This window comes from Cajanus cajan, chromosome 3 (genome assembly GCF_000230855.2).
Source record: "Cajanus cajan strain Asha chromosome 3, NIPB_CcT2T_4, whole genome shotgun sequence".
Classification (NCBI taxonomy): Eukaryota; Viridiplantae; Streptophyta; class Magnoliopsida; order Fabales; family Fabaceae; genus Cajanus; species Cajanus cajan.
Genome location: NC_138519.1, coordinates 12,718,455 through 12,734,734, shown reverse-complemented (window position 1 = coordinate 12,734,734; position 16,280 = coordinate 12,718,455). Strand labels below are relative to the sequence as shown.

General features: G+C 33.0%; 1 protein-coding gene across 1 annotated transcript; it reads right to left on the bottom strand.

The window, feature by feature from the left end:
- Window positions 1-5,390: 5,390 nt before the first annotated feature.
- Window positions 5,391-7,164, bottom strand: LOC109790954 (7-deoxyloganetic acid glucosyltransferase). The gene is made up of 2 exons (XM_029269763.2): window positions 6,643-7,164; window positions 5,391-6,406 (listed from the first exon to the last, which is right to left on the bottom strand). Exons 1-2 carry the CDS (start codon window positions 7,154-7,156, stop codon window positions 5,490-5,492), a joined length of 1,431 nt encoding a protein of 476 aa, XP_029125596.2. The 5' UTR covers window positions 7,157-7,164; the 3' UTR covers window positions 5,391-5,489.
- Window positions 7,165-16,280: the final 9,116 nt, after the last annotated feature.

The following is a 16,280-nucleotide window of genomic DNA, read 5'->3' as shown; positions in this document are numbered from 1 at the left end:
ATTCTCCCGACAATATTCTTTTTTTTTGTCTCTTGTATGCACATAACTTGTACTTTTTCATTAGCAATCAAATTCTTGAGTAATTTTAATCTAACCCTACCTCCCAAGCCCCTAATATTGTAAGACTTAATTTTCATTAATTAACTATCATTCTTTTCCACACCTCAATCTCACTAAGCTTCCTCCTTTCCTTGTTGATCTTTGTCCTTTATTTGCACTAGTTTTTCTATTATTTTAGTCTCATCCCCCTATATGTAACCCCTAGAGACCTTAAAATTTCCCATATCTTTTTAGCCTCCACAACCTTTTAAATTAGGAGATTTTGTTGTATATATAGTTTCTAATATCACAATCATAAAAAGTTTCTAAAAGAATAGAAAGATATCCTAACCTCTCTACTAGTTTCTGATTAGGATTTTGCTGGATTTCCCTCTTGTGTGATGTCGTTAAGGCAAGATGATCATCGACTAGAAGGTTACTTGAAGCCTCCATGATAGGTAAGCTATGATTGATACCACCATTTGTAAATCTCACATTTCCTTTACGTTGAATATGATCCATCATAGCATCAAGAGAGAAGCCTGATATAAGAGCATCTTGATCATCTTTTGAACCCATATTCCCAAATGTAAAGCGTTTCCTTCTGGAATAATTTGTAGTATCATTCACTTTGAACCCCTTTATTTATGGTTGTGGGTCATTAGTTGTCAAACCTTGTAGACTTTTTCCGATAGAAATCGAATTGGGCTTGTGAGTTATGTCACTCCCACGAGAAAACCCTTTATGAGTACTTGGGCTTTCTTGAACCCATGATTGCAAGATTGACGATTACTTGTCTTCGCAGGTCCATTTGTTATTTCCCATTTCATTATTTGAAATTAGTTTACTAGGTCCACTTCCAAATTTTCTTTCCAATTTGCTTTCAGCCTCTCTCACATCTAGACTTCCCTTTTTTTGTAAGGGAGTTACTATGGTACCCTCAAAAATAGAGGGGTTTCAATACATTTTTTAATATAAATTCATAAAATATTTAAAAAAAATTAATTTAATTATAAAATGAATAATCTAAATTATACTTATAAAATAAAAAGTAAGATAAAATTACAGAAATTAAAATTATAAGATTTTAATAATATTATAAAATATTAAAAAAGAAAAAAAATAATAAATAGTAAAAATAAAAAATTATTAAAATTACAATATAAAAATTCTAAAATTTAAGACAAAAAGACAAAAAAAATACTTAAAAAATTATTAAAATTAAAATATAGAAATTCAAAATTTTTAAATAAAAAGATAAAAATATACTTAAAAAATTGTTAAAATTAAACTATTTAAATATAAAATAATATTATTACAAATAAACTGGAATATATAAAATAAAAATAAAATAACTAAATAATTTAAAAATTAAAAGAATAAAATATTATAAATATTATTTAAATAAATTATTAAAAATATAAAATATAAAAAAACTGTACCGGTACCCTCTCAAATAAGATGGGTACCGTAGAATTTCTCTTTTTGTAATACACCCATCAACTTTTTCCAAAACATCTATCACCTCCTTTTTGTCATTCACACTATCCTTAATTTCCTCCTTAGTTTTACATCTACCATATTTATCCCCTCCGAGCATTCTAACGATGAAGAGTGAACTTTTTCATAGATGACCTTTAACTTGAGGAATGATTACTTCTCTATAAGTAGCAGTTACATTGATTAACATATGAAACAATCTCCTCGATGACCCCAATTGAGTAATGACTCTCGATTTGAATCCTATTATAAAATTGGATAGGTTTGAGTGATGCAATTTTTATCAAGAGACGGACAAACTCTAGTCTTGTGAGAGATAGTTCCCTTATAAATAGAAATAAGTTCTAAATAAACTCAAATATTTGTGAAACACTCGTGTCCCCAAGAAAGGATAGGAACCCCCGAATAGTGTACCCAAGCATGTTTATTAACTATTGTGAGTTTTGGGCTCCACTTTTGTATAGAATGGAATATAGACCAGAAACCATCCTCCTCTTTATTGTTCGTATTGTACGTAGAACATTATCATCAACCCTGGTTATTAGAACCATGTCATCTCCCATGTATCTAACTTTCATCTCCTTCATTTCATATAAGACACTAGTTTCTCGTAACTTGTCAAACATAACTAAGTCATGCAATCTACCCACCTAGCTCGATATTTTATAACCACTTAATATTTTCTTTTGGGATTTCAATCATGGGCCCTTTCCACTCTTCCATCTTTGTGTCCCTGATGAATATGCTGCAAATTTCTAGAAACATCATGCAAGTAGTAGAATTAGTAGAAAAATCTGGAAAAGATTAGATTAGAATTATTTTTATATTCCTTATACTTGTTTTTACTTTTGTATAGTGTGTATTTTGTATTCATGAAGGTGGAATTAGATTTGTTAATTCCCAACAAAATAGTAGCATATTTGATGTACGTAGTCTAAGAAACTTGTCTAATCTGAATCACTAAAAGCTTTTTATTTGAAGATTGAGGAGAAGTGTCAAAAAAGAACATTTCTCAAGTAGGAGACCTTTTATATATCTCAAGACAAATGGTAACCTTATGTTAGATTTTGAATGAATTGGCTAAATTATTGTGCAAAAAAACATATATTATGTCTAGTAGTTGTCAAATACAAAACCTACTTATCAATCTCTTGTATGCAATAGAATCATCATGAGGTATGTCTCCTTCTAATGTCAATTGGATTCACACAAAGCATTTCCAAACTTAAAGGAATTCTACAACTATTTTCAAGTAAAGCCTTTATAGGTTTCTCTCTGAACAATTGGTTAAAATTTATTGGGTAAAATAAACAAATATTGTCTTAATTAATTGATGTGTTGCATTTAATATGCATTTTGGAAGCATTTTTACCTTGATTTGTTTACATAAATGTTTGTGTTGTCCTTTATTTTGTTCTCTTTGTTATTTCTCTTTTTCTATCAAACATGTTTCGCTGGGAATAAATGTGTCAAAAGTGTTTGAGTTTAGATGCAAAAAGAAAAATTATGAGGTTACATGGATCATTGGAGCATGATAAATCATCCCACAGAGGAGAAAAATCGAGAAGGTTTATGCCCTTTATGGGCTGGAAACTCTTAGATGCATGTTCATTCAAACTAACTTATACCAAATAAATTCACAAGGCAATAATTGGCACACCCATTCACCACTTTGCATGTCTATTCAACCAAAATTGGGAGAAATAATACATATGGTAGCAATTGTCACAGGCGCACATGCAAACATTTGAAATTACATTTTATCTTTTGATTTTTATTTTTTTTCCAATTTTAAATTTTTTTTTTATTTTTAGGATTAGTTTTGAGGCTTTTAAATAGGATGTGAGTTGAGGGAAGGAGACATCTTTTGATCTACTTTTTATCCTTTAACTTGAGAGTTCCAAATCTTACTCTCTCAACTCTTATGTTAACTTTTATGCTTTCATGTTTTCTTGAGGGGGAACTACCATGAACATGTGTGAGTAGATTTAATCATTTAGTTATTTTATTGAATTCCCTTCTTGATCTCAATTCGTAGTATTTTTTATATATGTGAAGTGTTGCAAATCATTTTCATAATTTGATGTGATATTTTGAAAAGAATTGAAAGGTGAACATAAATATTAGAACCCTAAGAATTAGACTTAGGTTTTAAATCATTTAATCTTTCAAAAATCAAATAAATTCTAACATAAAATACTATGGCTTTAATTGAATATGATTACCACAATATATAGAGGTTAATTCAATTAAATACATTATCATATCTTGAAAAAGAATGAAGAATACCTTAGGTTAATTCCCTTTCAAACAAATTTTAGTAAAATATTGAATGAAACAATTGAACTCATTATGTGAACCATAATCTCAAAATATCTTCTAAATAATATATGAATCAATTCCTTATATTGCTCTTATTTTATCATCTTTCAATAGTCTCTAATTTCTTATTTAAATTATATTTTTAATTTATCAATTACAAAACTTCACTTTTTATCTAATTTTGATTAATCAACGATAATTGTACAAATTAAAATACGACCATTGTGATCGATATTTTATTTACTTGCAAATTTTCCACGTCATTTATTTGTGATATACTTGTTTTGTAAAATTGTACAAGACAACTTTTTAAAGAGTGATTGTTATAAGAGAATAACTTGCAAATATTTTAGATTGAGTAACTTGCTTTTATGTTGGTCAAGCTTCATATTTATGGTAGATTTTGAAGATGATTGTTGTAAGGTATGCTTGTAGCCTTACTTTGTCTTTCTTCTTCATATTGTAAATTGTTAGTTAGTACCATTAACGTTTACATTAAATGTGTTTAACCAAAATCTCACTTCTTATGTAATTTAAGGTGTTACTTATCAACTTTTCTTTTAATTAATATAATGAAACATTTTGTGTTGATCCAAAATGATTTTTATGTTGAACACGCTCTTCTAAAGGAGTATTTTTTTTTTTTGAAAAGCAGTCTACATCTTTAAAGATATCATTAATCCTTAAGAAGTTAGAGTTTGTTTATTTTATCAAAAAAGACAATAAAAACAAATGCTAGAATCCTCAACAACATTAAATCAAACATTTGAAGCTATTTTCTTAAGATAGATGATGTGTATTGTTTGTTCCTTTCTGTGGTGAAATGATTGTCTTCATATATTTTTAGATAAAACAGTAAAGTTTCGTCTATAAAAGTTTGGTCTTTTTTTTATTTCAAAAGCACATATTTATTATTATTAAAACACAAGCATTTGAAAGATTCTCATTCGTCTTGTATTCTAACACGTGGTCATTGGAAAAATAGATTTTTAGTAGAAATTGAGAATTTGATAATCATTCATAATATATGTATAAGATCATAATTTTGTGCATCCTTTTGAGATTTTACACTTAAGGCTCGGTTGTTGATTGGCTATGCCTTAGGAATTAGGGTTATCTTTCACTGAACAAAGGTTAGTTACTAAGAATGAAAAATTAATATACCTTTCGTAAACTTGGATTTAATTCAACATGTTAAGTAGATTTCAATAGGGTGTTGTCTTAAAATTACAGAAGTGAAGAGGAAGAGACATTGACCTATGCTTTATAAGACTTTTTTTTTAAATATTTTTAAATTCAATAGTTAGATTGTTAAAATTTGATATAAAACATGAGTTATATTAAGTAGAATAAATTTAGGTAAACTTACTTACTTCTAGAATAAACAGATTATATATATATATATATATATATATATTAAAATGATAAAAAAAAAATTCAAGTTTAATTTAAATTTAAAAATTATTTCATCATAACAATATTTAGATTAAATACCTTAATAGGAATTAAGATAGAAGTGAGAAAATTTATTTGATTTTCATCGAATCTTTATTATCTTTCTTATAAATAAAAAAATTAAATATATCATCATTGTTCATCTACAAAATGTATTTAATTTACTCATAATATTATCTCATTACCTTCATTGACCTAATGTCCTTGATCAAATTCTCCAAATTATGAAATGAAGAACCAGTTTCTTGAACACTTTCACGAGCTTTCTTTGACATCTCATTCGCAGAGTTTTCGAACCTTATTCGATTCTCCATCAAATTCTTCACCATCTTTTCCACAATTAACCTATCACACGTTCCATTCATATTAAGCCCAATCCCCCATTGTTCACTCACACACCTACTATTAATCGTTTGTTCAGCTATCAATGGCCAACAAAGCATAGGCACACCTTCAGTAATACATTCCAATGTGGAATTCCAACCACTATGAGTCAAAAACCCACCCACTGAAGGGTGAGCCAGAACCTTTTCTTGAGGTGCCCAATCCACCATGAGGCCCCTCTCTTTAGTTCCCAATTCAAGCTCCATAGGAACATTGTTACCCAAATCACCTTTTCCAATAATAAGATCATGTCGAATAACCCACAAGAAAGGCTTCAAACTGTTCACCAAACCGTGCCAAAACTCCAATAGTTGTTCATGTGATAGCTTCACCAAAGTGCCAAAGCTAACATATAAAACTGACTTTGCCTTTTGATGATCAAGCCAGGTTATGCATCTTCTATCTTCTTTTCTCAAATGAAGGGTTGATGAATTATTGTTTGTGATTTGAGTCTTTGTGAGAGTGTGAAGAGGACCAATAGTGTATACTTTGGGAAATATAGTAGTGAGCTTGGTGATAATGGGGGCTTCTAGTTGGTCAAAGGTATTGAGTATAAGACCAGAAGCTTGAGTCATGGTCAAGGTTTCTTTGATATAAAAATCAATGAAAAGACTACCAGGTTTCAATTTTAAAATTGGTGGAAGATCACATTCTCTTAATGAATTCTCCAATCCGGGGATGCTTGTGAGCACCTTATCTAAATCTTCTGCATTTTAGGTCCATAAAAAATTGGATCAAACTTCTAAGCTTAATGACATGTCTGGTTATGGTTAAAGATAGTTAAGTACAGATTAAAGATAAGAGGAAATGTGATATATATTTTATGTGAAATTGTAAAGATTAATTATATTTAATGAATTATGTATAGTGTGAGAGAAAGAAGGGGTTGACTTAATAAAAATTGGCTAGCTTCAATTGAAACTTCAAATTTTGTTTACTAACCCGGATGCTGCAGATCCATCAGTCCCTCCTGAATAATTTTGCTTACATGAATCGAGACCCACGTTGCAGTGGCACTGTAGGTTCGGAAAGTAATCACGGGAACCCCCAACTCTTGAGCAACGTTCATAGAAACCGTTGACATAATCCCATCGGCAATGATGCAACAAGGTGGGTCCCACCGACGAGGTTTCTCCACAAAGCCCCACAACAGATCTCGGAACTCTTTGGCAACCTGGGACCTGCTGCTCGGAGAGATCAACAGTTCAAACTCGTTCGGAGGAAGGTCAACGGGCACGCCGTCGGTGATGGATGCAAAGTGGAAATGGGGGAATTGGGTGTGGAACGATGGCAAGTCCGTGAATTGGAGGAGGCGATTGTGGTTGTGATGTGTGTTCACGAAGGTGATTCTGTGGCCTCTGTGGGAAAGAAGTTTGGCTAGGTTAAACATGGGTTTGATGTGGCCTTCTGCTGGAAAGGGTAAAACCAATATGTGAGGTCTTGTTGACTTCTCCATTGTGAGGACTGAGGAGAGGGGAATGAAGCAATGGTTTGTTTCCACGCATCTATTTATGCTATGCTTACACGTTAGCATCACTTCTTCTTTTTTCCCACATCACATTTTTAGAATATTGACTCACTCATTTAACATGTTAAGAGGTGTGATAATAGCGATATAAAAAGCCATAATCATAATGTAACATTTAGAATATGCAATCTTTTTTTTTATTTTTTATGATTTATTACTGGTGTTTTTTTTTTTTTCTTGACAAATGTGGGAAAGGAGCGAAAGAAGGCAAAGTTCTTCGTGTAGAAATTGTATGTCACAACAATGCATGAAAGCATAATTTATTCTTCGTTAATTTACATATTGTATTAGCAAATTTAATATTGATTTATAATCTAGATTTGATAGGATTGATTCGGATTTTTGTCTCACAAACCTACATATAATAGTTTTGGCACTAATATATACTTTTTGTTAATTATTTTAGATTGTATTCTCTACACTTTACGTAGGTTGTAGAAATGGTGATAAAAAGTGAACATTTCTACATGGACGTAGAAAGTGTTTTTTTTTTTTTTTAAATTTGGTTCACTTTTTTTACAAGTCTAAACTTGTAAACAAATCTCAAACAAATATTTGATGATCAATGAAAAAAAAAAATGAAAGTTTAACAAGACTTGAAGAATGAAAATAAATTAATGTTAACAATAGGAAATAAACACAAAATATGAAATCAACAATATAGCATAAATATTAACATACCTAGCAGTGACAAGAGTAAAACTTGGAAAGAAAATTAAGTTTTATGAAATGACGAACAACATAATGAGGAGAGTAAATAAAAAAATTACAAAATGATGCAAATTTTTTTTTTAAAAAAATGGCTTATTAGGTGGATGTCATTGGAGGTCGTGAACAATGACAAAATCACAAAAGAAAAAAAAAACTTGTTGGAGATGTTTAAAGCATTATCAACATTACAAGAGAAGGTTCGGGATAGGTTTGTGGGAAGAAAAATAAGAGTGTGCAAGAGTCAAATGGGATTCTAGGATTTTTCAAAGACCTTTTTATATCGGTTATAGATTAATCGATGTAAATAAAAAATAAAAAAAGGAATTATATATCAATTACTTAAAAAGCGAATGCAAATTTTTTTTCAAAATTTTCAATTATGTGACTACCTTTATTACATTAGTTATTTAATAACTGGTTTAAAATATCTTTCTTGTACTAGTGACAATCATCTCCAGTGAGATTTTGTTGTGCACTAAAGGGTTATCACACACACAAGTCTCCAAATTAATAAGATATTGTTCATTTTGAGTTTAAACCTTTGTGGTTTTTTTTTCCTCTAATCATCACCTAAAAGGCTTCTTACAATAATGGAGACTTTGCGTGCATATATAAACCCATATTCATTCTCTTGTTTGAATAATGTGAAACTTTAATTACATCCCAACAATCCTCCACTTAAATAAAGGACCATAGTTTAACCCCCTTTTGTAGTGAAAAGTATCAGTCAACGAGCATCTTATATGACAGCTCATAAAGCTTAATCACGCTCTAAGTACTTGTATCGCCACTCCATCATTTAACCTAGGATAGCAAGACACGCCTCCTAACCCACTACAAGAAAATGACGATTTTGCGACGGTTATATGGCCTACATTGCGATAGTTACAACTGCCGCATAGACAACATTGCAACGGTTTGGGAACCGTCGCAGAGTTGTTCGTTACCAGGCAATTTTGCGACGATTACTAAAACCGTTGCACAAACCATCGCAAAATTTGAATTGCAACCCTTTCAATAACTGTCGCACGAAATGCCGCGAAATTAATATTACGACCCTTGATGTACTCGTCGCACAAACTGCCTCTATATTAATATTACGACCCTTGTTTTACCTGTTGCACGAAATGCCTCTAAATTAATGTTATGACCCTTGATATACTCATCGCACGAACTGCCTCTACATTAATATTGCGACCCCTCACTTAACCGTCACACAAACTGCCTCTGTATTAGATGACGTGATATTTAATATTTATTTTTTAAAAATAAATTTTATATAATTTTTTAAAATTAATTTATTCTTTAACTGTTGCAATTATTTTCTAAAAATTAATTTATACTTTTAAATAAATTTCATATCATTTTTTAAAAATACATCAGTCATTATTTATTTTATTTTATAAATATTTTGTATCACAATTTAATAGAGGTTAATGCATACTTATATTAATATTATATATATATTACAATACAAGTAATTAAATTACAATTTAGGAATTATTACAATAATATATACAACAATCATTTTATATAGCTTTTTGTTATAATACTTGTCTAACTATTATTTTTATTTAAACTGTAATATAACTAAACAAAAATAAATAACATAAGCTAATAATGAAATAAAATAAAATTCATAAACATATAGAGTATTAAATTATGCTTCTCATACAACATTAAACAAATTCAAAGAAAACATAGAAGTATGTATTTAAATTTCTTAAGTAGAGTGCATAAATTGAAAACAAAAAATAAACTAAACAGTGCTAGGTGAATCTAAGTCATGGCCTTCAGGAATATGACTCCTTTTAGAGAAAGGCTTTTCATTTCCGGGTGATTCCAAGTTAGGTGCCTAGAACAAAACAAAAAATTAATAAAAATAAGTAAAAATCAAAAGCATACTAGTGTCAACATTTATCAAGTATATTCAATTTTTCCACCTCTCACTGTGAGTACAAAATAAGCAGCAACATACACTACAATTCATCAAGCATTATATCAATATCATCAACCATTATAATTCCAAAGCCTTCAATCACACCATAGACCTACCCAGAATGCAATACCACTAATAACCCATTAAACATAAGAATACTCAAAATTCTTATAAATATAACTTACCCATTTGAATGTAGACAAAATTGCAATCAGTATCCAGTTATTCTTATTGACATAACAAAATACAACTAACAACAATACATGTCATTCTTGTAACGACCTGCCTTAGGCCGTCACATCAACAACCAATATAACAAATAAAATGAAATAATATATTTTAAATAAAATAGAGCAAAGGCCAGCTACACTAGAGTGTAAATATACAATAACGAGTCAATTTCTTTTAGCATGTAAAACATATTTTTATAAAAGTCATCATCAGTAAGGCTATACAGTCATCCAAAAAGATAATATATGTACAACATCATGAAAGTATCAAAATAAGACACCCTAGGTGCTGGTCAAGCTCTAAGCCTAGCCACTTCTCAAAGCAGCTACCAAAAGACTCCTTGCTATCCCAAAGCCTCACACATGATCTGCTCCCCCACATAGTGAGATTATCACAGTCCACATCATGGAAATATAAGGGTTAGCACATATAAAACCAACCATAGTACAACATAATGAAATATCATTAAACTAGATATTCATCAACAGTATGTATCCATACCAAGGGAATGACAATAATATAACAAGTCATTTCCATGCCAAATATAAACCAATCAAAAGTCCAATGTATACACATCCATGCCAATGCATACATATTGTATGATAATAAAGAATCCATAACCAATGTATACAATCCATACCAAATGCATACATATGCCACATCCAAACCAAAGTCACACCACTATATAATCCCATGAAGTAGCCAACACATCCAAACCAAATGTTGACCTCAACACATCCAAACCAAGTGTTGAATTTGTGAACATGTCACCTGCCCATGTCACACACCTAACCTCGCATGGGAAATATACAGTTGGGTTACGTCGTCACGTAACCCTGGTGATCGTGGCCACTTCATCCATCGGTATGACTCGGCCTTGCCCCCATATCGGTAGCAAATAGAATACTTAGAGGAGTACTTTAGAATCTACCTAACATCTGAAGTGGTTTATTATATAATCTTTGGAAAAGTTCCATATTGGAATCCTCACCGTGGGACTCCCAAATTCCATATTTTTCCAAAGATTATATCCAAATCTCACTAAGAGATCTCCCAATCCATACCATAACTTTACTCCTCTAAGTCCTATTAGCTTTCTAAACCAAATACACATAGCATATTCCATAATTACATACAAAATTTTCCATAACCATGCCAAATTACTAAATATAACAACATAAATAATTAAACACCCAAAACAACTATCAACTTAACCAAATTACCCTTTGTGAAATGACAATCTTCACATAAAATAGCATATTAAGAGTTATACTACTTCTATCATGCTCATACTTATCTCATATAAAAGATAAGAAGATTTCCTACAACTCTTATGAAGACATAAAGTCCTAATTCCATCATCTACTTTGTTAAAAATTCTAAAAACCGCAACAGCTATAAGCAATGATGGCAGCTTGACCCCTGTTCACTAAAACAGTTATATCTGGAGTTCTAGACCTCATTTTTGGGTGATTCCAACGCCATTTGAAAGATAACATCCAAGGCTAAAACTTTCAAGAAGACCTCAATACCAACATACACACACCCGGCGCAATAATATCTCGCCCGGCGCAAAACTCAAATAGAGACCTACAGAGGTCATTGCGCTCAGCGCAATTATGTTATGCCCGGCGCAATAACAGTAACCAAATTGCACTTGGCGTGAATAAACTTGAGCCCGGCGTGATTTGGCAATGATGGTCTTTGATGAATTCACGCCCGGCGCCAAGAACTGCGCCCGGCGCATTCTGCAACCAGAAACCCTCGAAAACCTTGAAAATTCCTTCCAATCATGAATCCATTCCAAATTACATGAGTTTGAACCATTATAAAGCATAAAAAATATCCAAAAACAACATTTTAAGCAATAAAATCAAGTATTAACCATTATTCCATGGAAATCATGAAGAAATCATGAAGAACCCTAACTAAAACCCTCTCCAGCTCAATCTAGCCTCAATCATGCGTAAAACATGGAATCAATGTGATATTTCAACCCATACACACTAGATTAAGTCTTATAAGTACTACCCTTACCTTAGAAACCTCAGAAATGCAAGATTTGGACAAAACCCTCAAATCCCAACTTGAACTTTAATCCCCTTTTTCAAGGATTTAAAGGTTGAATCTCTTGAAACTCTAGTTGTGAAGATTGATCCTGGCTTGATAAACTTCCCAAATGTGTCCTCAGCTTCCCTCCGAACCAGAGCTCCTCTCCCTACTTCCTCTCTCTAGAAATGTCCCTGTCTGACAAATGAGACCCTCTTGTATGCCATAATACTTCACTTAACCAAGATGAGAAGGAAGGTGATCAGTTTTCTTCCCTCTTAGTACCAAGATGAGTATAATGGTGTACAATGCATCATTCACCAAATTCATGCACACACATGCCTATACAAACCTCTCAAAACATCAACCTCTCATCTCATACTATAAAATCACTACCATGCTTAAACAACTAATCAAAACCACATCAACATACAACATGCACAGAGGTAAGTACATTTCAAATCCATATCTCCATAATCCAATCCAAATCCATATAAACAACATATACATACATGCATACATACATACATATATATATATAGAGTATATCTATGAAATAGCTCGGTATTTCCATGGTGTTACAACTCTCCCCAACATCAAAAATTTTCGTCCTCGAAAATTCGCTTACTGAAAAAGAGATATGGGTATTGATCCTTCATCCTATCTTCCAACTCCCAAGTGGCTTCATTAGTAACCTCATCCCAAATAACCTTTACCAAATTGATAGATTTACCCCGCGATTGCTTAACTTTCTTATCTGCCACTGAAACTAGTTGTTTCTCAAAAGTTAAATTCTCCTTAACTTGCACTGCCTCTGATTCCAAGACATGACTTGGATCGTGAATATACTTCCTCAGTTGTGAAACATGGAATACATCATGCAAATTAGACAGGAATGGAGGTAATGTAATCTGATATGCCACTGATCCAATCCTCTTGAGAATTTGATACGACCCAATAAACTTAGGATTCAACTTCTTAGCTTTAATAGCTCTTCCCACATCTGTGGTAGGAGTTACCTTCAAAAACACATGTTCTCCCTTTGAAAACTCCAAAGGTTTCCTCCTTTTTTCTGCATAAGACTTTTGCCGACTCTGAGCAGCTTTCATTCTTTCCTGAATTTGTTTCACCTTTTCGGTAGTGTGTAAGATGATCTCTAGCCCCACCATCATTGATTCTCCCTCATTAAACCAACACAAAGGTGTTTGACATTTCCTCCCATACAGAGCCTCAAATGGTGCCATTCCTATACTTGCATGAAAACTGTTATTATAAGTGAACTTGACCAAAGGCAACATTTCTTCCCAACTCCCTAGATGATCCAAAATACAAGCCCTCAACAAGTCCTCCAAAGATTGGATAGTCCTCTCAGACTGCCCATCAGCCTGTGGGTGATAAGCAGAACTGAGTCTCAACTTAGTCCCTAACGCCTGGTGCAAACTCTGCCAAAATTGAGAGGTAAAACGAGGATCCCTATCAAAGATCATACTGGAGGGAACACCATGTAATCTAACTATCTCCTTGACATACAACTGAGTTAACTTTTCCAAGGACCATTTTATATTCACTAGAAGAAAATGAGCACACTTAGTTAATCTATCCACAATCACCCAAATAGAATCTCAATTCTTAGCAAACCTTGGCGAACCAACAACAAAATCCATGGCGATACTATCCCATTTCCATTTTGGCACTTCCATCATTTGTAACAAACCTCCTGGTTTTTGATGTTCTACCTTAACTTTCTGACACACAATGCAAGATGCAACATACTCAGCTATCTCCTTCTTCATACCATTCCACCAAAACATTCTCTTCAAATCTTGATACATATTTGTCATCCCCGGATGCACACTCAACTTACTCTTATGACCTTCCTCAAGTATCAACTTCTTCAACTCCTCATCTTGTGGAATACAAATTCTGCCCTTGTACCTCAAAACTCCATCCATGTCTTGTTCAAATCCTTCAGCTCTCTCAAAACCCAACAACTCTCTAACCTTATTCAAACCCGCATCCTGAACTTGTTTTTGTTTCACCATCTCCAAGAAATCACTAGTAATGGTAGTCATACCACAACTGATAAAATTTGGGGCAACCACAATGTTAAGATTCATATCCCCAAATTTCTCTACTAACTCCATCTCTTTAACCATCATGTAAGATATATGAAGAGATTTTCTACTCAAAGCATCTGCCACCACATTTGCTTTACCTGGATGGTACATTAACTGAAAGTCATAATCTTTCAAAAACTCAATCCACCTCCTTTGCCTCATATTTAACTCTTTCTGATCAAACAAATATTTTAGACTCTTATGATCACTGAACACATCAAACTTTGCTCCATAGATATAATGCCTCCAAATATTCAAAGCAAAAACCACTGCAGCCAACTCTAGATCATGCGTAGGATAATTCCGTTCATGAGTCTTTAACTGCCTAGATGCATAGGCCACAACCTGCCTTTCTTGCATAAGAACACATCCTAAACCTTGATGAGATGCATCACAATAAACCTCAAAAGATTTATTAGGATCTGGCAGAATCAACACAGGAGATGACGTCAACTTTTCCTTTAACTCTTGAAAACTCTTCTCACACTCCTCCGTCCATACAAAATGATGATCCTTCCTGGTCAGCTGTGTCAAAGGCATAACTATTTTAAAAAATCCTTCTATGAATCTTCTATGATAGCCAGCCAATCCCACAAAACCTCTAACTTTAGTAACTGATTTCGGACGCTCCCACCTTAAAATCGCTTCCACCTTAGTAGGATCAACTGCAATTCCTTGTGCAGAAATCACATGACCCAAGAACTTAACTTCAGATAGCCAAAACTCACATTTTGATAACTTTGCAAATAACTGTTTCTCCTTCAATACCTGCAAAACTATCCTCAGATGTTCTCTATGTTCCTCCATAGATCCATAATAAACCAAAATGTCATCAATGAACACCACAACAAACTTATCCAGAAAGGGTCTGAAAATCCTGTTCATATAATCTATAAAAATAGCTGGAGCATTTGTCACTCCAAAAGGCATAACAACATACTCATAATGGTCATACCGAGTCCTGAAAGCAGTCTTTGGTATGTCCTCCTCCTTTACCCGAATCTGGTGATACCCAGACCTCAAATCAATCTTGGAGAAAACAGAAGCTCCCCTCAACTGATCCATCAAATCATCTATCATTGGCAATGGATACTTATTCTTGATTGTCAATTTATTTAACTGCCTGTAATCCACACATAACCTCACACCACCATCCTTCTTCTTTACCAATAACATGGGTGCTCCCCACAGAGAGACACTAGGTCTGATCATCTGCTTCTCCAAAAGTTCCTCAACCTGCTTCTTCAATTCAGACAACTCTGCTGGTGCCATTCTATAAGGAGAAATAGACACTGGTCCCACCCCTGGTATAAGATCAATACTAAACTCCAACTCTCGCTTTGGTGGTAACCCTAGAACATCATCCGGAAAAACCTCTAGGAAATCTCTAACAACATCAATACTATTCAACAACTTTTCATTCTCTACACTGGTAAAAGATAGGATCATAAACCCAAGAGCTCCACCCTTCAACAACCCATCCACCTGTCCACTAGAAATAAATCTTTCCTGTCCAACAGTAGGAAAGATTAATCTCTTCTCTGAATAATCTATCAAAATCCTATTGGCAAAAAGCCAATCCATCCCTAAAATTACATCCAAATCAGATAAAGGTAAACAAAACAAATTTACTTTTTAACAATGCCCTTCCACTTCTACTGGACATTTCAAACAAACCTCAGAAGTCAAAACAGAACCTGAAGCTGGAGTAGAAACAACTAGATCCACACACAAGGAACTCACAACCAAATTTAACCTTGCCACACATTCTTAAGAAATAAAAGAATGTGAAGCACCAGAATCAAATAGAATAGAAATATCATTACCATCAGCTTTGCCCTTTCCCTTTACCAACTCAGATGACGTTTCAGCTTCAGCACCTGTTAAAGGAAAAACACGACCTGCTGCAGTAGGCCGATCCACTTTCTGGTTCCCTCTAGCTGGAGTATTTCTTACATTGCAATCCTTAGCCATGTGACCCACCTTGCCACATTTAAAACACACA